The sequence below is a fragment of the Scatophagus argus genome, chromosome 11 (genome assembly GCF_020382885.2).
Source record: "Scatophagus argus isolate fScaArg1 chromosome 11, fScaArg1.pri, whole genome shotgun sequence".
In the NCBI taxonomy this organism is placed as follows: domain Eukaryota; kingdom Metazoa; phylum Chordata; class Actinopteri; family Scatophagidae; genus Scatophagus; species Scatophagus argus.
Genome location: NC_058503.1, coordinates 9,963,438 through 9,989,658, shown reverse-complemented (window position 1 = coordinate 9,989,658; position 26,221 = coordinate 9,963,438). Strand labels below are relative to the sequence as shown.

The window sequence follows — 26,221 nt, the reverse complement described above, 5'->3', positions numbered from 1 at the left end:
GGTATTTTAAACATGCATGCAGAAAATATAATTAAATTAAAACTGTTAAGAGAAAAGCTGAAATCATAAACTTTCCAAAGGAAACAGCATTAAATGGGACTTCCTGGTAAAATAAAAGTTAAAGGAGGACAGCAGCTTTACTCCAAACAATCTGCGTGAATCTGGGCTCTGTGTGTCGCCTTTCAGACATGTAGAAGAACACAGAAAATTAAATAATAATCATAATAATCAATGTTAAAAGTTAGGCTGCTGTGTCTCATGCGTAAATGCTTACCATGTCGCTCTTATAGGCGAACTTCATCCTTATCACTGAATCTTTGATGCCCCAAAACAGCGGCATTCGGGACAACCTCAAGGAAAAGAGACACAGCAGCTGCTTGCATCTGTTCATTAACCAGCTGAGTCAGGAATGAAATGTTAGCCGTGGCGTCTGTATGACGCCACAACAACTGTGCTACAACTTGCTGCTGCCACAGATGGTAAAGTGCTCCCTAAGCTATACAGTTTCAAATGTGCCTCCACATATTTTCAGGCAGATCTTGGGAAAAAAAAGACAAAACATTTAGAAACAAACTAAACTGAAAGAAAGACAAAACAGTAATCATTAAAGCAAACACCTTTAACTACTAAATTCTCTATCTCTGCCTATAATGGCCTCTCGTCTTCTCTTTCTTCGTCTTCTTCTTCTTCTACTCCATGATCAGTGTGTTCATGTGAGCTGGAAGATGTTAATACTGGTTTTCTCTCTCTGTGCTTGTGCCCTCTTCTGACCTTGAAAAAAACCTAACAAATAACAAAAGATTTACACTGAATGTACAATTTATACTTACACACTTGACATATTTATCCACTCATATGCATGCAGTACTACTGTGATATTACTGTACCTTTGGAATTTCCCAGTTTTATAGAGGTACCACCCTGCACCAGCAGCAAAAGCAATGAGGATGAGCAAAATAGCAAATAAGGCCCAACAAACACGGCAGACCTCTGCAGGGACACAGACAGCAAGAGAGAAGAATACAGGAACAGGAAATATAATATGGTACACTAGTTTAGCAGGCACATCCAGTTATGACAAAATATAATATGTTGCTCTACTGCTGCCCACAACAAAAGTCCTGAAATGAAAACCACATCAAAGCACATCTTTATCCTTTGGCAGTCAAATCAGGTCAGACAATAAGTTCTGGGCTTTAATGAAGCGATGGAATCCAGAGAGGAAAACATACCGTCATTAAATTAAGATAACTCATGGTGTCACTGTATGTTTGTGACTGCTTTAATGAGCAAAGAAACAGTGTGTGAGGCTCTGTGCACAGTGATTTTACTGATTCATGAGTTCAGTTTCAGTGTAATATGGTGACAGCTCACACGTTTATTTATACCTGTTATACTGTTATATGTATTTATACTTGGGAAACAAACATCTTTAACAATGGCTCAGTTCCATCAGGGGTCCCAGTAATTCATGACAGTGAGCTAGCATGTACAATACCACACCTTGAAAGCAGCTCAGCTAAACTGAATGCAGTCAGCAATCACATCTGTTCCTGTTATGAAAAAAGGTCTTTGAACATCATTTACTAAAGACCTTCACAAGATTGGACATGCTTGTACTAAGTAGTTGCACACACAGAACTGAATTATTCCCTGTAACACACTGGATGGAGTGTGGGCAGCAAGTCATCCTTCACTGGTGTTTTACACTTGTCTGGGTTGCGGTGGCAAAAGGCAAGATAGCCAAACCTTTCAGCTGCTTGCCAGATGCCAAATGGACGAAATCATTCACCAGTTAGCTACTGAGTTTGTCCCGGTTTGCTCTTTCAGTTCAACATGGTTGAAATACCTCCATGGGGAGGTCTGAAGGGAATCCTAATCACATTCAGCAATTCCATGCCAGGTCAAGCTTATAAAAAATATTAACAAAAGCAACATCAGAGGACTGAAATCCAGAAACAGAATAACAACAAAGGCAAAAAACACCAACAACATTTGACAAAAACCCACAGCCAAATCAAACCTGACCTCACCTGAAGTCACATGCACATAGAGGTGACCACGTTTTCTTCCAAAGGTGTTCGATGCTTCGCACTCATAGAGGCCATTTAGCTCAGGGGTCATGCTCTGAAACTGTAATGTTGCACCTACTCGGAGAGCAGACTGAGGCCACGAGTTGTCAGGTCTGAAACAGACGTATTGTATTGAAATGTACAGCAAATAAAGACTTCAGATGTATAGGCAAATACATTTCAAATATTAATAAGAATATTATTATTATTATCATATTAAATGGCGCATACGTTGTTGTGATGGTGATTATGCTTTCATTTCAGCATAGGATCTAATTATGTGTTTACTTTTATGTTAGTTTGGTCTGTTGTATTAAAAAAAAAACAGTTTCATACAAGCTGACGTGACTTTTATTGTGTATATGTATATATTGTACAAAACAACCCACCCTAAAAAATGATTAATTATGCCAGCTCTCAGAGCAGATAATGACCTTTATGAAGTGGTCACACCTTCTATACATCTAAAGTAATCCTTTTAGTTAAATATTATCTAAAAGTGTCCTCCTTAAATTTGTTTAGGATTGTCTGACAACACACCTTTTTGTGACAAGTTTAAATTTTAGCCAAATCCTCTGTCATCAGTCACAGTCCAGACAACGAACACAAAGCTGCTTTTAAGGCAAATATCGATCAACACAACATTTGTTTTTTCACCCACAAATGACTGTTTTGTAAGGGTTACTGCACCATATTTCTCTTGGTGTCTGAGAGTATAACTACCGTACTATATTAGTAAACGGCTACTTTTAGGTTGTTTAGGATTTGTAACAGTTGGTAACTTTTCTTATTCTCATGCAAGTAACAATTGTACACCTTTTACACCTTTCTGTAATAGTTTGGGGTCTCTGTTCATATCTATTCTGTTCATTGGAGAATTAGATACAAATAAATGTGTAGAAAATACAACACAAATACAATCTATACTGAGGTTTAAGCTACCCTGCTCTACACCAAGTCTAATAATTCTAATATTTTATGTTTATTAAGAAAATTAACTCCAGTAGAAATTATTGTTCTGAGTAACTTGTTTTCTCTCGTAATTCTCATGTTCCAAAATCATACAGCTAAGCTGTGTTTTCCTTTTCTGACATTCAGAAACACTTTGACTGACTCTACTGCAGTCTGCAGGGCTTTAAAGCAGTAGTTCTCAATTGTTTTACCTTGACATGAATGTATTTTTTGAAACAGGCGAGTCTAGGTGTCCAAAAATAAAAAGAGGGCTACAGTCAGTGCTTCCTGTTTTAGTTTTATGTGCACTGTTTTACAGTAACATTTGCCCTGCAAGTCAAGATCTTATAACAGACAGCATGGCCTTTATACTGTACCGTATTTTCCGGACTATAAGCCGCTACTTTTTTCCCACGCCTTGAACTCTGCGACCTAAACAACGATGCGGCTAATCTATAGATTTTTACGGGATATAAATATATATATATATTTTTTTAATTTGGTGGGTTCGGCTTATACTCATTCTATAGTCCAGAAAATACGGTATTTCAACAGAAGACAAAGTGTGTACCTGGCAAGATCGTGAGCTTCTCTTTATATAAAAACAACAATTATCCCGGAATATTAAGCTCTGCATTTGTTTCTCTCTGAGGTGGATTTAAGACCACACAGTTGAAACCACTGAAGAAGCAGTGACTGGCTTTACTCTAAATTCACAGAAACATTTTAAAAAGTCCAAAAGCTGCAAACTTATTCTTAGAAGTTCTGTGAGCTAAGAGCACAAGGTTGTTGCCTCTAATTCTGTGATAATTTGTCAGTTAGTCTGAGTATAGTGTAAATTTTCAAATAGTGAAATGTGCTGTGCAGTAGAGGACAAAGACGCAAAGATTTGTGCATTTTTCATCTGTTCAGTGCATTGCAGCAGGAACTGAAATATTTGTAAAAGCAACCAAAAAATGTCCAAGTTCTGTTTCTATCGCACAAATTTTCTGAGAACACCAGAGTTCCTCTATCAGTTATTTGAGCTGACTGCGTTCTGCAGAATATTGCTCCAGCAGAAGAAAGGCACGACAATGAAATCAACACATCATCAATAAAATGCACCAGTATTCTTTGAGCACAGTTTATGCCTGCCCGTGCCATAACCCCACTGGCCCCCATTGCCCCATGTTCACAACAATGACGTTTTCAAATCGCCTGCCCACGATTCAACAGTCAAGACGTTTTATGTTACTCAGGATGTATAAATACACTGCTGTGAAATGTATTGGCTGTACTAAAACTGGGGACATATGGAGAACATGTAAGCAGCGATGAAAGATAAAGCAGGAATAAGGTGCAAATGTAATATATTAATATTAAGACATAACAACAGGAACAGAATATAATGAAGTATATACAAGCAATAAAAGGTGTAGCAGCAACACAAAGATGTACAAAAAGCAATATGAATATAAACAGAGTTTCAATAACAATAAAAGTATAATTGCAAAAGGTGCAGTAACGGTAAAAGGTACATATACACGACATGAACGCCATCTGCCCGGTACAAGACATCCAGGCTTAATCTGTGAAGAGAACACTTCTCCAGAGAGTCAGGCGCCACCTAAGGTGAACATTTGCTCTCAAGTCAGTTCCTATGACAAACTCCAGCCAGGTCAAAACTCTAGTAAGAACAATGAACAACTGAGATGAGATTTCAGACAGTTTGTGGAAGCCAAATATTGCATTAGTTGTCTACCTGGACCGTTCGACATCTTGGTATGAGACACCCATCAGGTGGATGGATTATTTTGGATAAAGGATAAGTGCTCAGTGACACAGAATTAATGAATTTGTGAACAGATGTTGATAAATAAACCTTTAGCGTGGACAGAAAAAGTCTTTTAGGATGCAAGAATGTGCTGCTTTTCTGTATTTGTTGAGTTTAAAAATAGCTTATGATAAGAACAAACCAAACAGAGCTTCAAGGTAAATATTGTTTGAACTGAAACTCGTTTGTTACCTGCTCCAGGTAAAGTCTGCATCCGGATTGGCGTCAGACACACATTCAAATGAGTCTTTGGCTCGTTCACGAATGTTTACTTCCACAGGTGGGACTGCAAGAGACGGGGAGAGGCCCATGTCAGCACAGTGTTTTTTATCCAATGTCAGCATCTGTTTTGTGTCTGTTTATACCAAACTTTATTGTACATAAATTTTATTAACCTAGACAGAGAAGCCAATTTGTGGTGGTGCGTGGGTGCTGTCCAGACACTGAATGTTGCTGATGAGAGTCTATGAAAACACTATGAGTTGTAAGTTTGTAGTTGTGTCCAAGCCAACCCTTTGTTAACATGGTGCTAAGTTAGGGACCAAGTTATTGTCAATAAAAATCAACATGTTGCATTTTGTTTCTCTCACAGCTCAAGAGCCTCACATTTGTGCTCCTCAGCACCCTGCCAGCACTTTTCTGTCAGTAAAAAAAGATGTGAACTTAAATAACTTAAGATTGAGGTCATACATCACACAGCAATGTTTGAATAAATAACATCGGATAACTGACACTGCATCTGCAATTCCTTCATGACTGGTTGTCTCTCTACACGTTACTTTCCCTTTAAGGTAGGCTGGACAACAGAGGAGGGTTTGATTTCAACAGTCAGTATGGGGGAGCTCCACAGGCACCACCAGGTGTCAGACTGAGAAAGTACCAGAAAAATGGTTCAGTTTGCACTGATCAAGTTTAACCTTATCCATCTGCTATTGTGGAACCAAACTGCAGAAAACAAAGAATATTTCGCAACTGTCTTTCTCATTTTATGTATCATTGTTCTTGTCCTTCTGTAATGCAATATTATAAATGGAAGGTCTGATCATTAGCTTAGCTCAGTGTAACACTACAGTCATTTCAAAAGAGTAGTGAAATAAGAGTTCACAATCTAAATTAACGCAGTATCAATACATTTACTGTATGTCAATATATCTTGTTGCTCTAAAGATAAATGGGCTAAATGAAATATAATTCTATAGCCATAAAATTATGCAAAATCTGACCACTTCAACAAGTGAACATTATCAGCCATTACGTAGTGTGCATGAGTTAAGGCCTTCCACTATGAAAATACCCTTCAGCAGAACTGACAACTGAAATGACAACATGAACCTTTTGAACTGAGAAATTCCAATGACAATCGTGTGACAGCTCTGACACCAAAAAATCATTTTAGAGGAGATCGGGATAATCCGCAGGCCTTGCTGTCAGCAGAAATTGTTCAAAATTCTGAGTGACTAAGTAATGATTTCTGGAAAGAGGCATTAGTGTTGAATTATTATTGTTCTATTAATGTCCATGTTGGAGCCATTTCTAGAGCTAAGTGTATGAATAACACCACACTGGTCCAGTAGGAGTCATCTTTGTGGTTTAGATCACTTACAATGAAGGCACGAGGCGAGCACTGCATTGTTGTTTTGGTCAAATGTATGACTGTGTGGAGATTTATGGACGGTGGTTGTGGATTCTTCAACTTACCACACTGAAGAACATTAATGATGAGCAATAAATATTCCATCAAAGACAAAACGCAGAAATTGGATGCTGTTACTTCACCAGTCAAAGAGGTGCCTTGACAGACAAGTTCGGCAAGTTCAAACATCCTGCTTAAACATTTTTTTGGTACTTTGAGCTCCACAAGTGAACTGCCATTTAGTGCCACTGATTCCAAAACTGAGCTACTCACACCAAATTAATCGAGCATTACAGATGACAAAAATCTGTACTTCTGTGGTGAACTGTCCCTTTAACATAATACACAAAACAAGATTCAAGTCTGAAAAAAGGCTTATTACATAGGCATTAGCTGCACAAGTAACTGAAGTAGGGAATTATTTTTATACCCACAGTGGACCTGCAAGGTGAAGGGACGGGTTTCTTCTTTCAACAGGGCTGCGTTGGTGACGACACACTGGACCACGTGGTGATTGATTTCTGTGGTTGGTACTCCAAACAGAGAGCTGACTGTGGTAGTCGTACCGTTGTCATGCTTGGTGGAGTTGGTTGTTGCCCTCACTTTTCCTTCCAGAGTACCAGTCAACCACTTCACCTCCGCGGGAGGCCTGGAACCAGCAGCCGTGCACAGAACCAGGGAAACCTCCTCATTGCCCAGAACAGGAATATTGTACTGGAGGCTTGAGACTGGAGGAACTAGTAGAGTTACAGTACACAAAGAGTCAACATGCAAGCGAGAATGTATGGAAAATATCCAGTGCAATACATTAATACATTAATGTATTTTACCAAGCACGTTTAGAGGCACTTCTGTCTTGTGGTTTCCACTGGGGAACATAGTGAAGACACATGCGTAGCTGCCTTCATCCATCAGTGTGACATTGGAAAACTGGAGTGCTCCATTGCCGTCGTTAACACTCCCAACAAATTTAAAACGTTTATCTCCATTGATAACCTTTGCTCCATTTGTGGACAAGACTGTGAAGAAGTTCTCATTCTCAGTTTTCGTTCTGGTTTTTCTCTGCCATGAAATCTGAGTAACCGTCTCCGTGGTGTCAATGACTTTGCACGGTAAGACAGCAGTCCCTCCTTGTCCCACGGTGATGTTTCCTCCAATCACCTGTAGAGCTGCAAGAGTCAGAAATTCTCATCAGGCATTCAGATCACATCTCAGAAAGCTTAAACAAAAGGAAAAAACACACATGAATTTACACAAAACGTAATTTAAAAAAAAATACTCAAACAAAAAACACTTTTTAATGCATAAAACTGCATGGAACACACTGGCTTACATGTGGAATCTTTCCCCATGTTTTGAACAAAAGCTGCCCACTGATCCTCATGGATGGGTTCAACACAACGGAAACGAGTTTCACTACGCGGTAGTGACGCAAATGATGAATTAAGAGTCTCCTCTTACCGTAATGTCATTTTGTATTCATATTTGGATTTTCAAATTATAAGTTAGTTGAAAAACACTTTGTAACCAGGGAACAAAGGAGTTTGAATCAATCTTTCTTCATGAGTTACGTCTGATTAAATGTGACCCTGCCGGTGAACTAGCAAAGTGTCATGCCTGGTGTTTTTTGTTATGCTCTCTTTTGATTTCAGTCCGTGTGCCATGTTTCATGTTTGTCTTGTCATGTGTTTCCATGTTTTATGTTCAAGGTTTTTGTCATGTCCCGTTTTATTTTTAAAGTGTCTCTTCCTCTGTGTGCCTTTACTGTCTCGTTGTCTTGTCTTCCCAGCCACCTTTATCAGAGCGTTACTTTTGTATGCCTGAGAGTTCATGCCAGAAAACCTTTTTTGCCTTGCCAAGCCATGCCAGGAGTATTTCTGTCACAGTAAGAGTGTGCTTTTTTGAGTTGGTTTTTGTTCTTTTGAAAATAAAGTCCATTGCTTGGACCTCTGCCTCGCCTGCCTGCGCTATTTTGACTCTGCATTGGGGTTCAGCCTTTTCTGCGTCAGCGACGCCGACAAACCTGACACAAAGACTCCGTCATTTTTAAATACTTAAATATAACAGGTAATTAGCAACTAGTAGGACTTTGGTTTGGTTAACTAAAAACTCTCCACAGCTTATGCACATATTACAAACACAACCTGTACGGTACCATCTGTTCTTTATCCTCATTTTCAGTACAACACAACAAACACGTTACGTCGTAGACAAGCTGCCTGCGTAAAGAAAAGGTCGTTCACTGTACATACCTTCAGCTGTGCTCAGGTTTAACACTAACATCAGTAAAAGCATCGTGGAGCTACACGGCATCCATGTTCAGAGATAAAAATGCGACAAAGGACTTCTTAAATCTCGTGTCTGCAGAGCTGAGTAGTCACGTCATGAGGCACACGTGGGCGGGGAGGGGAGGATATCAATTAATCTCACTTAAACAAATAAACAACGGGCTTGTTTTTGGCGACAAGTCAACGTTAGCAGGTGAAGCTGCAGCCGCACTTTTCTTTAACTGTCTGATCAGTATGTACCGTCGTTTGCCTCAAACTTTACTCAGTATGTCATCCCTGCATTTTAAAATTCCATAAAAATCCAAATGAAATTGTGTTCAGCAAAATCATCCAGGTTCTTGTGAAGCATCTTCCCTCCCTTTCATTAGCTGTTCTTCCGCAAAAAAAGAAGAAGTTTAACAATACTAAATGTAAAACAGCTCTCAGATCAATAGTTTAATAAACAAAATCAATAAACAACTCAAATGTGTTGTGTGAAACTTGTCATACGCCGTGTGGCAAGTTAACCATTTAGTGGCAGTTACAGATAAAGCCCTGCCTGCCTTCTGTAGCTTACAAAGATTTATTACAGAAGATAAAGAAGACGGGATTTTTATCTCATTGTTCGTGCTGAACACCTGCAGTGTAACACAAAGAGTCGAGTGGAGAAGGCAGAGGCAGGACTACAATAACACGCTTTACCGTACAGAACGATGGAGACGTGCAGCCGATTTTAAAGTGCAGATGGTGAGCGATTCTGCGCACAGCGGAAACAGGAGCTTCACCTCACTTCACCTCCCCAGGCTGCTGTTTCCGGATCGCTCGGGATCTGATCTTAACGTGTTCTGCTCACTATGAACAACTGATCAAGTTACTGTGACTTTATGTGATTAGTTCATAGCTAACAGATCAGTAAGGTTACTTCATGGATCCATTTATATTTTTGTTATATTTAATTCATATTTCATATATTTAGGCCTGCTGTTCTGCTTTAAAAGAGGAAATACACAGGTCTGGAGAGTTCAGGTTTTTTTTGTTTTTTGTTTTTTAACCACTACAGCCTGCATATATTAGACTTTATTATTATTATTATTATTATTTTAGATCAATCAGAAGTACCAGCCGACAAAAATTCGTGCTGATGCCGAATTTGCTGTTTTAATAAATATATATACACAACAGATATACAATGGTTACATTTCTCACTGTCATATTGATAACTACCAAAATATGCATTTTGTATTATTATTATTATCGTTAGATTACATTCAATAAAGACCTTTAAAAGAGAAAAAGAATTCTCAGAAAGTGTACCTCACCCATCATGCTGCATTTAGGACAACTGTACAAACTGAGTTTTAATCATTTGCATATTTTTTGCAAAATGATTACATTGTCATTTTCAAATGTGCTTTGCAAATTGTGGTAACAAAGGTATCTTTCAAGTTTTGCAAGAATGTTTGAATTAGATACAAATGTGGGACCAGAATGTCCTTCTTACTGAAAGGCTCAAGCACAGCCTACAGTTCAGATCTTGTGCTCTAATTTTGTATGTGTGGGTGACAAATAGATGAATGAAATCTGAAATACTAATTCAATAGATTCCATGCAGGAAAGAGGAGGCCACCAAGTGGTCGGATGAATGATGTTAAATAAAAAACCGACTAAGACAAGCAAAAAGCAATATATTTCTTCTGACATTCCTGTGTCTAAATTTATTTCATACTGGCCATTTCCTGTTGACAAAAAGTCGCTGTTAGTGGGTTCTCATGCCAGAGGGCGGCAGATGGTCCAAAGCTGCTGAGAGAGTTCATATATACTTGAATGTTGTTGTCTGATCTGCACCAGAGCAATACACACTAAAAAGACTCAAAAACTGACATTTCAAGAAAGATACAAGGTGAACAACTAGCAGTTTACAACTGAAACACAAATCATTCAGAGCATAATTGTTATTCAGATTTGAATATAATCTCTTACTACAAGTTTCAACCCAGCAGTTGTTAAAATGTATGTAAACAACGAGAGGGAGATAGAGAGAGAGAAAAGATTTAAATTGTAATTTGGTTTGAGCTGTTGAACCCATTCTGCTTAGAGACAGTGATGGGCACCGCTGAACCCGACCTTTTTCCCTTTAATGATTAATCCAATGGCGATCAGAATTAATGAATGACTCCATTGTGGAGGAGCTGATGTAGGAGGAGAGCCATTCTTCCTGACAGAGTTCAAAAAGTCCAGAGCCATCTGGGAACAGTTCTTCATTGTTTAGAGCATAAAAAACTACAGTTTGTAGGAGTAGAAATGAAGGAAACATCTGTTTCAAAAAGAAAATTTATTTCTGTCTGCCAACAAACTCACTGACCTGCATGGAGCTTAAATACTGGCAGCTTCAGGAGGACTTGATTAGAGAGAATGATCAGCAGGTGTTCAGGTGAAGAGATGGGGGACAAACCGAGGAGATCAACTAGTCATGTTAACAGTTACTCAAGTAAAGTTGCACTTATAGAGAAGAGGTGCAATGTAATGTAACGTAATGCAACGGACTGGTACAAAGTCAACAACCTGTCCATGAACGTCAACAAGACCAAAGAGATGACTGACTTCAGAAGAGCACAGGGGGACTGCTCTCTTTGGGCCTTTTCATTTCTTTTTCTGTCAATCTGAGCACGTGCACTGAATACTTGCTGAATGAAACTGCCTAAAAACAGGTTGTCCTTTGTCTTTCAAATCTCTTGACCAATTAAACTTTAAATGATTATAGCAGCTTTTAAATTTCGAATCAGATTCAATGTCGTCAATGTCAGTCGCACAAAGACAGACAACCACATACACACACACACTCACACCTAGGGGCAATGCAGAGTAGCCAATTAACCTAATGTGCATCTTTTGGGGGGATTGTGGGAGGAAGCCGGAGTACCCGGAAGAAAACCCACACAGGCACAGGGAGAACGTGCACAGAAGGGTCCAGACTGGATACAAACCTGTAACCCTCTTGCCGTGAGGTGACAGTGCACCACCCGCCCGCAAGCAAAGGTATATGTAAAAAATACGGGATTAAAAAATTTTTTTTAGGCCCCAATGATGCACAGCTTTTTTTTTCAATATGAACTTTTACACTGTGTGTTTCTAGCCAAAAGGGGGCCTGGTTGTTCTCACTACAGAGATCTGACATATAGCTTCTCTTGTAAAGGAGACTGAAGACGACGACAAAAGATTTAACTGCTCTGACCGACGAATACTAATCACAACGAGTGAACTCTATGTCTGAATTCGGCAGAGTGCATTTTGCGGGTTATTTATCAAAATAAAGATGAGAATTTGTGTGCTTGCCACACATGTTTACATAGAGGGCTGACTGTGGGTTGCTTCTCGGTCTTCTACCTTCTCTTCTGTACAGATTTCATTCATCTGTACAGCTTTTCATCTAGATAATGGGGTTACTATAATAGATTAAATGCATTGAATTCCTTTAAAGAAAGTCATGCAGCAGAATGCCCATTACAACCATAAGAGACTTGAGACATGTCTTGTACTTGCCAAAAATGACTTGGGACCATCTCTGCCTTGACCTGACACTGCATTTTGATTTCTGAAGCGTGTGGTGCACTTAAAGGCTCCCTGTGGGGTTTTCAACCATGAGGAATTTCTTGGTCTTTTTGACATTCAGTGAAGTTCAGTCAAGTTATAACTGCACACCATTCTGTTAATCTGCATTAGACATTAGTCCCACCCTCCATCATTATACTGCAGGACTGGCAAACACTGAATTGTTGTTTTTACAAACAGCAGTTCTGCATGTCATGTTTGTGTGGATGGGGTTTCATGATGAAGCTGAAAGCTCAGACGTAAAGCAACAAAGCATCAACGTATTAACAAATCAACTGTAGAGTTTCAACATATCCCTGATTTGCAGAAAACATGTCAAGAAATCAGGGGATACAGCAGTAAGAGCTGTTAAAACAGAAAAGTTAAAAATGATAAGATTAAGAACCCTGACACTGAAATAAAGTCACTCAAAGGATGCATGGCCTCATTTCTTATTCTCAAGCAGGGCACCTCACTTTAACTATATTCACCAGATTTTATGAGGAGGTTGGTGGCAGCAATAAGACCTACAGCACACAGTAGCACACAGTTGAGAAGAATCATTTATTGCATATATATTATATATTTATATATATATTTAAAAAATAAGTACATTCATAACCTAAAAAATAAAAGTATAAAATCTGAAAAGAGAAAACAGCAGACAGTCTTTCTTAAAATAAGTGTTTCTCCCCTCTGATTCTTTGCTTCCTTTCAGATGATCAGTTCAGAAACTTGAATTTATCTTTTGTCTGTGGTGCAATTAAAGGCTCCCTGTGGGGTTTCAACCACATCTAACAACACACAACTTTTCATTAAGGGTAACCAGAAAGTCTCATGTATCATTAATGCAGTGTAAACATGTTCTACGGGTCAACACAAAGTTTGGTGAACACATTCATGGTCCCCCTTCTTTGCTGCAGCGCCATTAGCAGGTTGGTATTTTTGGGTCCCAGTGAAATGTCTTGACAATAAATAGACTGACTTATGATAATAAATAGATTATAACACTTACAGGGAAACGCAAGAACACAGCTCATATTCATTACAGAATAATTGTTTTCTTCATCATTTGTAACCCAGAACTTCATTTTGACCTTTAATGAACTTAGAGCAGCACACCAGAAACAAAGACCATAACTGAACTTCAGGATATCTATTGTGTTGTTGTGCTAGCCTGTCTCTGATCCTCTCTGATTGGACAGACTGTTTGGTTTGGCAGTAATGCAGGTGCTGTACTCGACTGATTGTGGAGAAGAGAGAGCTGAGCTGGAAGGCAAAGTTGAACATATCATATCATCAGTCGATCTCTGTTCCAAATGATTACACGTCAGATGCTCTCCCACCCATCATTATGAAGTGCTTTGAGAGACTAATATTAAAACATCTCCAAACAAGTCTCCCTTCAGCCTTCGACCAGCACCAGTTTATGGACGGCACAGACTGACGGAGGATGCCGTCCGTTCAGCACCGGCTCAACGTAAGGCCATGTGCTGATCCAAACACTGTACTCACTGCACACATATGAGCCCATATGTGCCCATTCTACTAATATCATCAATAAATTTGCAGATGATACTTCAGTAGTCAGGCTCATATCAGCAGGAGATGAGTCTGCATAAAGGAACAAGGTCCAGAAACTGGTCAGATGGTGTTCAGTCGATAATCTGATACCGGACACAAAACCCCCTGAAGAACCCATCCTTGATTTTAGAAAGCACAGAACAGACCTCTCACTGCTATTCTAGATGCTGTGCCTTGTGCATTAACCAGACGCCAGTGTGCATAACGGTTATCATGTATCCTGGCTTTTCTTGTTTCACTGTCCATAGAGTTTACACATCAACAGAAACTCTCTTTTAGTTATTTCAGTTTCAATATAATACACATCTGGCCCGTTACATTTTTACAGCACCATGAGCTTTAACCACAATGCAAATCAAGAATCAAGAATCAAGGGGGCAGCCGTGGCCCAGAGGTTGGAGCAGCGGCTTGTGATCAGAGGGTCACCGGTTTGATTCCCCCACCGGAAGGGCAGGAAGAATTTGGTTGTGGTGGAGTGATTAATGCAACAAATGCTCCCCCCCTCCATTAGCCGGCTGATGTGCCCTTGAGCAAGGCACTTAACCTCCAATTTGCTCCCCGGGCGCTTGATGCTGCCCACTGCTCCTGTGTGTGTTTCACTGCATGTAATTTGATGGGTGTTGCATGTGTTCAACTAAGGATGGGTCAAATGTAGAAGACAAATTCAGTGTGTGTATGTAAAAATATATATACTGTCAATCAAGTGATTCTTCTTCTTCTAGAAGAATCAGGAATCTTTATTGCCATTATGCAAAGCACAACGAAATTTTGTTCAGCAGCTCTTGGCTTGAGGCAAACAGTAAGACACATAATATAAAATAGGCACACCTAATACATATCTGAAAAAGAAATAGATTTAAAAATAAACAAAAATAGTACAAATTCTGATCTTTAAAAATGACCGGCATGAATGAATATATTGCACATATTGCAGCATATTGAAGTCCAAAAGTGCAGTGCAGTGCGAGTGGCTGTCTACAGCCAACCAATCGTCTGCTTGTGAGGTGATTAGGGAACATCTGTAAATTGAGGACACATAAAAATACTAGGCTACAACTTTTAATCACCCCTATTAGCAGTAGAACATACTTAAGGAATGACATCTGACTACAAGAAAAAAAGTTGTTGATAATTTGGGGGGACAAAGGCTGACCCAGATGTTTCAAGACTTGGATCATCGCCATGGTAACTGATGTCTAAATCAGTATTCACATGCTTTGTTGTTTTCAGAGGGAAGCCACACCAGAAAAAGAAGAGCAAGAAACAAGTTCCTCTATAGTGTTTCACTCATTTTTAAGCTTCCACATATAAAAATGGGTGCGTGTAAGTGACACAAGCGCACAGAACGGCAACCGCAAAACATGTCAGCTCCACATGCTCAAATGCAGTTCAACAAGCATGGGGATGAGGCAGGGACAGGCTAATATCTCCCCTCCTGTCCTCATCTCTCATTAGACTCATAAATACAGCAACAGCTGTCTTAAGCACCGATTGCAAAGGCAGCTGTTGGTATTTCAATCATGCCTGCAGCTTATTTTAATATAATTAAATTAAAACTGTTAAGAGAAAAGCTGAAATCATAAACTTTCCAAAGGAAACAGAATTAAATGGGACTTCCTGGTAAAATAAAAGTGAAAGCAGGACAGCTGCTTTACTTCAAACAATCTGTGTGAATCTGGGCTCTGTGTGTTGCTGTTCATTAACCAGCTGAGTCAGGAATGAAATGTTAGCCGTGGCGTCTGTATGACGCCACATCAACTGTGCTACAACTCACCGCTGCCACGGATGTCAAAGAGGGTTTCAAATGTGTCTCCACATATTTTCACTTTGTTCTACACTTTGAAATAGCCCCCCATCCTTACACTGGACAATGACAATCACAAATGTCCTGCTCATCTACCTCATTTATTTAACCATACAGTAATATTATTATCTGTCTTTTGCACTGCATTGCATTGCACTGTTTTTATTTTTAAAATGTTAGTCTACCTACACTGTCATTGCACTATTACACAGATCCACTGTTCTTATATATAGTATTTTTTATAGATAGATAGCTAGATAGATACATTATTGATCCCAGGGGAAATTCAAGATCTTTTTTTTATCTTATCTTTTTATCTTTACCTTATTGTATATAGTATCTTTTACGTTTCTTACTGCCCCCTTGTGGTTTTTCTCTAATATGTGAAGTGTCTGTTGTGTACTTTGAGACGAAGAGACTAAGCAGAGTCAAATTCCTTGTTTGTATACAAGGATTTCTGTTATAGATTTCTGTTAAAAAAAAAAAATTAGAAAAAAACTAAGCTGAAAAAAAAGACAAACCAGTAAGAATTAAACCAAACACCTTTAACTACTAAATCCTCTACCTCTGCCTATAATGGCCTCTCTTCTTCTCTTTCTTCGTCTTCTTCTTCTTCTTCTTCTCCATGATCAGTGCGTTCACGTGATCTGGAGGATGTTCGTACTGGTTCTCTCTCTCTGCTTGTGCCCTCTTCTGACCTTGAAAAAAACCTACCAAATAACAAAAGATTTACAGTGTATGTACAATTTATACTTACACACTTGACATATTTATCCACTCATATGCATGCAGTACTACTGTGATATTACTGTACCTTTGGAATTTCCCAGCTTTATAGAGGTACCATCCTGCACCAGCAGCAAAAGCAATGAGGATGAGCAAAATAACAAATAAGGCCCAACAAACACGGCAGCCCTCTGCAGGGAGACAGACAGCAAGAGAGAAGAATACAGGAACAGGAAATATAATATGGTACACTAGTTTAGCAGGCACATCCAGTTATGACAAAATATAATATGTTGCTCTACTGCTGCCCACAACAAAAGTCCTGAAATGAAAACCACATCAAAGCACATCTTTATCCTTTGGCAGTCAAATCAGGTCAGACAATAAGTTCCTGGCTTTAATGAAGCGATGGAATCCAGAGAGGAAAACATACCGTCATTAAATTAAGATAACTCATGGTGTCACTGTATGTTTGTGACTGCTTTAATGAGCAAAGAAACAGTGTGTGAGGCTCTGTGCACAGTGATTTTACTGATTCATGAGTTCAGTTTCAGTGTAATAAGGTGACAGCTCACACGTTTATTTTTACTTGTTCTACTGTTTTATGTATTTATACTTAGGAAACAAATATCTTTAACAATGGCTCAGTTCCATCAGGTGTCCCAGTAAGTCATGACAGTGAGCTAGCATGTACAATACCACACCTTGAAAGCAGCTCAGCTAAACTGAATGCAGTCAGTAATCACATCTGTTCCTGTTATGAAAAAAGGTCTTTGAACATCATTTACTAAAGACCTTCACAAGACTGGACATGCTTGTGCTAAGTAGTTGCACACACAGAACTGAATTATTCCTTGTAACACACTGGATGGAGTGTGGGCAGCAAGTCATCCTTCACTGGTGTTTTACACTTGTCTGGGTTGCGGTGGCAAAAGGCAAGATAGCCAAACCTTTCAGCTGCTTGCCAGATGCCAAATGGACGAAATCATTCACCAGTTAGCTACTGAGTTTGTCCCGGTTTGCTCTTTCAGTTCAACATGGTTGAAATACCTCCATGGGGAGGTCTGAAGGGAATCCTGATCACATTCAGCAATTCCATGCCAGGTCAAGCTTATAAAAAATATTAACAAAAGCAACATCAGAGGACTGAAATCCAGAAACAGAATAACAACAAAGGCAAAAAACAACAACAACATTTGACAAAAACCCACAGCCAAATCAAACCTGACCTCACCTGAAGTCACATGCACATAGAGGTGACCACGTTTTCTTCCAAAGGTGTTCGATGCTTCGCACTCATAGAGGCCATTTAGCTCAGGGGTCATGCTACGAAACTGTAAAGTTGCACCTACTCGGACAGCAGACTGAGGCCACGAGTTGTCAGGTCTGAAACAGACGTATTGTATTGAAATGTACAGCAAATAAAGACTTCAGATGTATAGTCAAATACATTTCAAATATTAATAAGAATATTATTATTATTATCATATTAAATGGCGCATACGTTGTTGTGATGGTGATTATGCTTTCATTTCAGCATAGGATCTAATTATGTGTTTACTTTTATGTTAGTTTGGTCTGTTGTATTTAAAAAAAAAACAGCTTCATACAAGCTGACGTGACTTTTATTGTGTATATTGTGTATATATATATATTGTACAAAACAACCCACCCTAAAAAATGATTAATTATGCCAGCTCTCAGAGCAGATAATGACCTTTATGAAGTGGTCACACCTTCTATACATCTAAAGTAATCCTTTTAGTTAAATATTATCTAAAAGTGTCCTCCTTAAATTTGTTTAGGATTGTCTGATAACACACCTTTCAGTTTAATTTTTAGCCAAATCCTCTGTCATCAGTCACAGTCCAGAAAACGAACACAAAGCTGCTTTTAAGGCAAATATCGATCAACACACCATTTGTTTTTTCACCCACAAATGACTGTTTTGTAAGGGTTACTGCACCGTATTTCTCTTGGTGTCTGAGAGTATAACTACTATATTAGTAAACGGCTACTTTTAGGTTGTTTTGGATTTGTAACAGTTGGTAACTTTTCTTATTCTCATGCAAGTAACAATTGTACACCTTTTACATCTTTCTGTAATAGTTTGGGGTCTCTGTTCATATCTATTCTGTTCATTGGAGAATTAGATACAAATAAATGTGTAGAAAATACAACACAAATACAATCTATACTGAGGTTTAAGCTACCCTGCTCTACACCAAGTCTAATAATTCTAATATTTTATGTTTATTAAGAAAATTAACTCCAGTAGAAATTATTGTTCTGAGTAACTTGTTTTCTCTCGTAATTCTCATGTTCCAAAATCATACAGCTAAGCTGTGTTTTCCTTTTCTGACATTCAGAAACACTTTGACTGACTCTACTGCAGTCTGCAGGGCTTTAAAGCAGTAGTTGTCAATTGTTTTATCTTGACATGAATGTATTTTTTGAAACAGGCGAGTCTAGGTGTCCAAAAATAAAAAGAGGGCTACGGTCAATGCTTCCTGTTTTAGTTTTATGTGCACTGTTTTACAGTAACATTTGCCCTGCAAGTCAAGATCTTATAACAGACAGCATGGCCTTTATACTGTACCGTATTTTCCGGACTATAAGCCGCTACTTTTTTCCCACGCCTTGAACTCTGCGACCTAAACAACGATGCGGCTAATCTATAGATTTTTACGGGATATAAATATATATATATATTTTTTTAATTTGGTGGGTTCGGCTTATACTCATTCTATAGTCCAGAAAATACGGTATTTCAACAGAAGACAAAGTGTGTACCTGGCAAGATCGTGAGCTTCTCTTTATATAAAAACAACAATTATCCCGGAATATTAAGCTCTGCATTTGTTTCTCTCTGAGGTGGATTTAAGACCACACAGTTGAAACCACTGAAGAAGCAGTGACTGGCTTTACTCTAAATTCACAGAAACATTTTAAAAAGTCCAAAAGCTGCAAACTTATTCTTAGAAGTTCTGTGAGCTAAGAGCACAAGGTTGTTGCCTCTAATTCTGTGATAATTTGTCAGTTAGTCTGAGTATAGTGTAAATTTTCAAATAGTGAAATGTGCTGTGCAGTAGAGGACAAAGACGAAAAGATTTGTGCATTTTTCATCTGTTCAGTGCATTGCAGCAGGAACTGAAATATTTGTAAAAGCAACCAAAAAATGTCCAAGTTCTGTTTCTATCGCACAAATTTTCTGAGAACACCAGAGTTCCTCTATCAGTTATTTGAGCTGACTGCGTTCTGCAGAATATTGCTCCAGCAGAAGTAAGGCACGACAATGAAATCAACACATCATCAATAAAATGCACCAGTATTCTTTGAGCACAGTTTATGCCTGCCCGTGCCATAACCCCACTGGCCCCCATTGCCCCATGTTCACAACAATGACGTTTTCAAATCGCCTGCCCACGATTCAACAGTCAAGATGTTTTATGTTACTCAGGATGTATAAATACACTGCTGTGAAATGTATTGGCTGTACTAAAACTGGGGACATATGGAGAACATCTAAGCAGCGATGAAAGATAAAGCAGGAATAAGGTGCAAATGTAATATATTAATATTAAGACATAACAACAGGAACAGAATATAATGAAGTATATACAAGCAATAAAAGGTGTAGCAGCAACACAAAGATGTACAAAAAGCAATATGAATATAAACAGAGTTTCAATAACAATAAAAGTATAATTGCAAGAGGTGCAGTAACGGTAAAAGGTACATATACACGACATGAACGCCATCTGCCCGGTACAAGACATCCAGGCTTAATCTGTGAAGAGAACACTTCTCCAGAGAGTCAGACGCCACCTAAGGTGAACATTTGCTCTCAAGTCAGTTCCTATGACAAACTCCAGCCAGGTCAAAACTCTAGTAAGAACAATGAACAACTGAGATGAGATTTCAGACAGTTTGTGGAAGCCAAATATTGCATTAGTTGTCTACCTGGACCGTTCGACATCTTGGTATGAGACACCCATCAGGTGGATGGATTATTTTGGATAAAGGATAAGTGCTCACTGACACAGAATTAATGAATTTGTGAACAGATGTTGATAAATAAACCTTTAGCGTGGACAGAAAAAGTCTTTTAGGATGCAAGAATGTGCTGCTTTTCTGTATTTGTTGAGTTTAAAAATAGCTTATGATAAGAACAAACCAAACAGAGCTTCAAGGTAAATATTGTTTGAACTGAAACTCGTTTGTTACCTGCTCCAGGTAAAGTCTGCATCTGGATTGGCGTCAGACACACATTCAAATAAGTGTTTGGCTCGTTCACGAATGTTTACTTCCACAGGTGGGACTGCAAGAGACGGGGAGAGGCCCATGTCAGCACAGTGTTTTTTATCCAATGTCAGCATCTGTTTTGTGTCTGTTTATACCAAACTTTATTGTACATAAATTTTATTAACCTAGAGAGAAGCCAATTTGTGGTGGTGCGTGTAGGCTGTCCAGACACCGAATGTTGCTGATGAGAGTCTATGAAAACACTATGAGTTGTAAGTTTGTAGTTGTGTCTAAGTCAACCCTTTGTTAACATGGTGCTAAGTTAGGGACCAAGTTATTGTCAATAAAAATCAACATGTTGCATTTTGTTTCTCTCACAGCTCAAGAGCCTCACATTTGTGCTCCTCAGCACCCTGCCAGCACTTTTCTGTCAGTAAAAAAAGATGGGAACTTAAATAACTTAAGATTGAGGTCATACATCACACAGCAATGTTTGAATAAATAACATCGGATAACTGACACTGCATCTGCAATTCCTTCATGACTGGTCGTCTCTCTACACGTTACTTTCCCTTTAAGGTAGGCTGGACAACAGAGGAGGGTTTGGCTTCAGCAGTCAGTATGGGGGAGCTCCACAGGCACCAGGTGTCAGACTGAGAAAGTGCCAGAAAAATGGTTCAGTTTGCACTGATCAAGTTTAACCTTATCCATCTGCTATTGTGGAACCAAACTGCAGAAAACAAAGAATATTTCGCAACTGTCTTTCTCATTTTATGTATCATTGTTCTTGTCCTTCTGTAATGCAATATTATAAATGGAAGGTCTGATCATTAGCTTAGCTCAGTGTAACACTACAGTCATTTCAAAAGAGTAGTGAAATAAGAGTTCACAATCTAAATTAACGCAGTATCAATACATTTACTGTATGTCAATATATCTTGTTGCTCTAAAGATAAATGGGCTAAATGAAATGTAATTCTATAGCCATAAAATTATGCAAAATCTGACCACTTCAACAAGTGAACATTATCAGCCATTACGTAGTGTGCATGAGTTAAGGCCTTCCACTATGAAAATACCCTTCAGCAGAACTGACAACTGAAATGACAACATGAACCTTTTGAACTGAGAAATTCCAATGACAATCGTGTGACAGCTCTGACACCAAAAAATCATTTTAGAGGAGATCGGGATAATCCGCAGGCCTTGCTGTCAGCAGAAATTGTTCAAAATTCTGAGTGACTAAGTAATGATTTCTGGAAAGAGGCATTAGTGTTGAATTATTATTGTTCTATTAATGTCCATGTTGGAGCCATTTCTAGAGCTAAGTGTATGAATAACACCACACTGGTCCAGTAGGAGTCATCTTTGTGGTTTAGATCACTTACAATGAAGGCACGAGGCGAGCACTGCATTGTTGTTTTGGTCAAATGTATGACTGTGTGGAGATTTATGGACGGTGGTTGTGGATTCTTCAACTTACCACACTGAAGAACATTAATGATGAGCAATAAATATTCCATCAAAGACAAAACGCAGAAATTGGATGCTGTTACTTCACCAGTCAAAGAGGTGCCTTGACAGACAAGTTCGGCAAGTTCAAACATCCTGCTTAAACATTTTTTTGGTACTTTGAGCTCCACAAGTGAACTGCCATTTAGTGCCACTGATTCCAAAACTGAGCTACTCACACCAAATTAATCGAGCATTACAGATGACAAAAATCTGTACTTCTGTGGTGAACTGTCCCTTTCACATAATACACAAAACAAGATTCAAGTCTGAAAAAAGGCTTATTACATAGGCATTAGCTGCACAAGTAACTGAAGTAGGGAATTATTTTTATACCCACAGTGGACCTGCAAGGTGAAGGGACGGGTTTCTTCTTTCAACAGGGCTGCGTTGGTGACGACACACTGGACCACGTGGTGATTGATTTCTGTGGTTGGTACTCCAAACAGAGAGCTGACTGTGGTAGTCGTACCGTTGTCATGCTTGGTGGAGTTGGTTGTTGCCCTCACTTTTCCTTCCAGAGTACCAGTCAACCACTTCACCTCCGCGGGAGGCCTGGAACCAGCAGCCGTGCACAGAACCAGGGAAACCTCCTCATTGCCCAGAACAGGAATATTGTACTGGAGGCTTGAGACTGGAGGAACTAGTAGAGTTACAGTACACAAAGAGTCAACATGCAAGCGAGAATGTATGGAAAATATCCAGTGCAATACATTAATACATTAATGTATTTTACCAAGCACATTTAGAGGTACTTCTGTCTTGTGGTTTCCACTGGGGAACATAGTGAAGACACATGCGTAGCTGCCTTCATCCATCAGTGTGACATTGGAAAACTGGAGTGTTCCATTGCCGTCGTTAACACTCCCAACAAATTTAAAACGTTTATCTCCATTGATAACCTTTGCTCCATTTGTGGACACGACTGTGAAGAAGTTCTCATTCTCAGTTTTCGTTCTGGTTTTTCTCTGCCATGAAATCTGAGTAACCGTCTCCGTGGTGTCAATGACTTTGCACGGTAAGACAGCAGTCCCTCCTTGTCCCACGGTGATGTTTCCTCCAATCACCTGTAGAGCTGTCAGAGTCAGAAATTCTCATCAGGCATTCAGATCACATCTCAGAAAGCTTAAACAAAAGGAAAAAACACACATGAATTTACACAAAACGTAATTTAAAAAAAAATACTCAAACAAAAAACACTTTTTAATGCATAAAACTGCATGGAACACACTGGCTTACATGTGGAATCTTTCCCCATGTTTTGAACAAAAGCTGCCCACTGATCCTCATGGATGGGTTCAACACAAAGGAAACGAGTTTCACTACGCGGTAGTGACGCAAATGATGAATTAAGAGTCTCCTCTTACCGTAATGTCATTTTGTATTCATATTTGGATTTTCAAATTATAAGTTAGTTGAAAAACACTTTGTAACCAGGGAACAAAGGAGTTTGAATCAATCTTTCTTCATGAGTTACGTCTGATTAAATGTGAACCTGCCGGTGAACTAGCAAAGTGTCATGCCTGGTGTTTTTTGTTATGCTTTCTTTTGATTTCAGTCCGTGTGCCATGTTTCATGTTTGTCTTGTCATGTGTTTCCATGTTTTATGTTCAAGGTTTTTGTCATGTCCCGTTTTATTTTTAAAGTGTCTCTCCCCCTGTGTGCCCGGTTTTCATGTAGCTTTGCTGTCTCGTCGTCATGTCTATTTAGTCCTTGTCTTCCCAGCCACCTTTGTCAGAGCGTTACTTTTGTATGCCTGAGAGTTCATGCCAGAAAACCTTTTTTGCCTTGCCAAGCCATGCCAGGAGTATTTCTGTCACAGTAAGAGTGTGCTTTTTTGAGTTGGTTTTTGTTCTTTTGAAAATAAAGTCCATTGCTTGGACCTCTGCCTCGCCTGCCTGCGCTATTTTGACTCTGCATTGGGGTTCAGCCTTTTCTGCGTCAGCGACGCCGACAAACCTGACACAAACACTCCGTCATTTTTAAATTCTTAAATATAACAGGTAATTAGCAATTAGTAGGACTTTGGTTTGGTTAACTAAAAACTCTCCACAGCTTATGCACATATTACAAACACAACCCGTACGGTACCATCTGTTCTTTATCCTCATTTTCAGTACAACACAACAAACATGTCGCGTCGTAGACAAGCTGCCTGCGTAAAGAAAAGGTCGTTCACTGTACATACCTTCAGCTGTGCTCAGGTTTAACACTAACATCAGTAAAAGCATCGTGGAGCTACACGGCATCCATGTTCAGAGATAAAAACCCGACAAAGGACTTCTTCCATCTCGTGTGTGCGGAGCTGAGTAGTCACGTCATGAGGCACACGTGGGAGAGGAGGATATCAATTAATCTCACTTAAACAAATAAATAACGGACTTGTTTTTGGCGAAAGGTCAACGTCAGTATGATCAGTGTGTACAGTCGTTTGCCTCAAACTTTACTCAGTATGTCATCCATGCATTTTAAAATTCCATAAAAATCCAAATGAAATTGTGTTCAGCAAAATCATCCAGGTTCTTGTGAAGCATCTTCCCTCCCTTTCATTAGCTGTTCTTCCGCAAAAAAGAAGAAGTTTAACAATACTAAATGTAAAACAGCTCTCAGATCAATAGTTTAATAAACAAAATCAATAAACAACTCAAATGTGTTGTGTGAAACTTGTCATACGCCGTGTGGCAAGTTAACCATTTAGTGGCAGTTACAGATAAAGCCCTGCCTGCCTTCTGTAGCTTACAAAGATTTATTACAGAAGATAAAGAAGACGGGATTTTTATCTCATTGTTCGTGCTGAACACGCTTTACCGTACAGAACGATGGAGACGTGCAGCCGATTTTAAAGTACAGATGGTGAGCGATCCTGCGCACAGCGGAAACAGGAGCTTCACCTCACTTCACCTCCCCAGGCTGCTGTTTCCGGATCGCTCGGGATCTGATCTTAACGTGTTCTGCTCACTATGAACAGCTGATCAAGTTACTGTGACTTTATGTGATTAGTTCATAGCTAACAGATCAGTAAGGTTACTTCATGGATCAATTTATATTTTTGTTATATTTAATTAATACTTCATATATTTAGGCCTGTTGTTCTGCTTTAAAAGAGACTGAGGAAATACACAGGTCTGGAGAGTTCAGGGTTTTTTTGTTTTTTGGTTTTTAACCACTACAGCCTGCATATATTAGACTTTTTATTATTATTATTATTTTAGATCAATCAGAAGTACCAGCCAACAAAAATTCGTGCTGATGCCGAATTTGCTGTTTTAATAAATATATATACACAACAGATATACAATGGTTACATTTCTCATTGTCATATTGATAACTACCAAAATATGCATTTTGTATTATTATTATTATTATTATCGTTAGATTACATTCAATAAAGACCTTTAAAAGAGAAAAAGAATTCTCAGAAAGTATACCTCACCCATCATGCTGCATTTAGGACAACTGTACAAACTGAGTTTTAATCATTTGCATATTTTTTGCAAAATTATTACATTGTCATTTTCAAATTTACTATGCAAATTGTGGTAACAAAGGTATCTTTCAAGTTTTGCAAGAATGTTTGAATTACATACAAATGTGGGACCAGAATGTCCTTCTTACTGAAAGACTCAAGCACAGCCTACAGTTCAGATCTTGTGCTCTAATTTTGTATGTGTGGGTGACAAATAGATGAATGAAGTCTGAAATACTAATTCAATAGATTCCATGCAGGAAAGAGCAGGCCACCAAGTGGTCGGATGAATGATGTTAAATAAAAAACCGACTAAGACAAGCAAAAAGCAATATATTTCTTCTGACATTCCTGTGTCTAAATTTATTTCATACTGGCCATTTCCTGTTGACAAAAAGTTGCTGTTAGTGGGTTCTCATGCCAGAGGGCGGCAGATGGTCTAAAGCTGCTGAGAGAGTTCATATATACTTGAATGTTGTTGTCTGATCTGCACCAGAGCAATACACACTAAAAAGACTCAAAAACTGACATTTCAAGAAAGATACAAGGTGAACAACTAG

At 38.9% G+C, this 26,221-nt stretch overlaps 2 protein-coding genes across 6 annotated transcripts; both read right to left on the bottom strand.

Moving 5' to 3' along the window:
• Positions 1-24: 24 nt before the first annotated feature.
• Positions 25-9,228, bottom strand: LOC124067631 (nectin-1-like). Of its 2 annotated transcripts, XM_046405163.1 has the most exons (7): positions 8,722-9,228; positions 7,300-7,638; positions 6,904-7,206; positions 5,029-5,122; positions 2,034-2,185; positions 888-990; positions 25-783 (listed from the first exon to the last, which is right to left on the bottom strand). In XM_046405163.1, the coding sequence occupies exons 1-7, from the start codon at positions 8,780-8,782 to the stop codon at positions 729-731; spliced, it is 1,107 nt and encodes a 368-aa protein (XP_046261119.1). In that variant the 5' UTR covers positions 8,783-9,228; the 3' UTR covers positions 25-728. The 2 variants fall into 2 exon arrangements, with proteins under 2 accessions (XP_046261119.1, XP_046261121.1); XM_046405165.1 differs by lacking the exons at positions 25-783; positions 888-990 and adding an exon at positions 1,350-1,909 and having other exon boundaries at positions 8,722-9,226.
• Positions 9,229-15,128: 5,900 nt separating this feature from the next.
• LOC124067627 (nectin-1-like) lies at positions 15,129-24,550 on the bottom strand. 4 transcript variants are annotated; one of them, XM_046405158.1, is made up of 7 exons: positions 24,384-24,550; positions 22,932-23,270; positions 22,536-22,838; positions 20,666-20,759; positions 17,673-17,824; positions 16,527-16,629; positions 15,129-16,422 (listed from the first exon to the last, which is right to left on the bottom strand). In XM_046405158.1, the coding sequence occupies exons 1-7, from the start codon at positions 24,442-24,444 to the stop codon at positions 16,284-16,286; spliced, it is 1,191 nt and encodes a 396-aa protein (XP_046261114.1). In that variant the 5' UTR covers positions 24,445-24,550; the 3' UTR covers positions 15,129-16,283. The 4 variants fall into 4 exon arrangements, 2 of the variants coding, with proteins under 2 accessions (XP_046261114.1, XP_046261115.1); XR_006844782.1 differs by having other exon boundaries at positions 16,404-16,422; positions 16,527-17,548; XR_006844783.1 differs by lacking the exon at positions 15,129-16,422 and adding an exon at positions 17,489-17,548 and having other exon boundaries at positions 16,599-16,629.
• Positions 24,551-26,221: the final 1,671 nt, after the last annotated feature.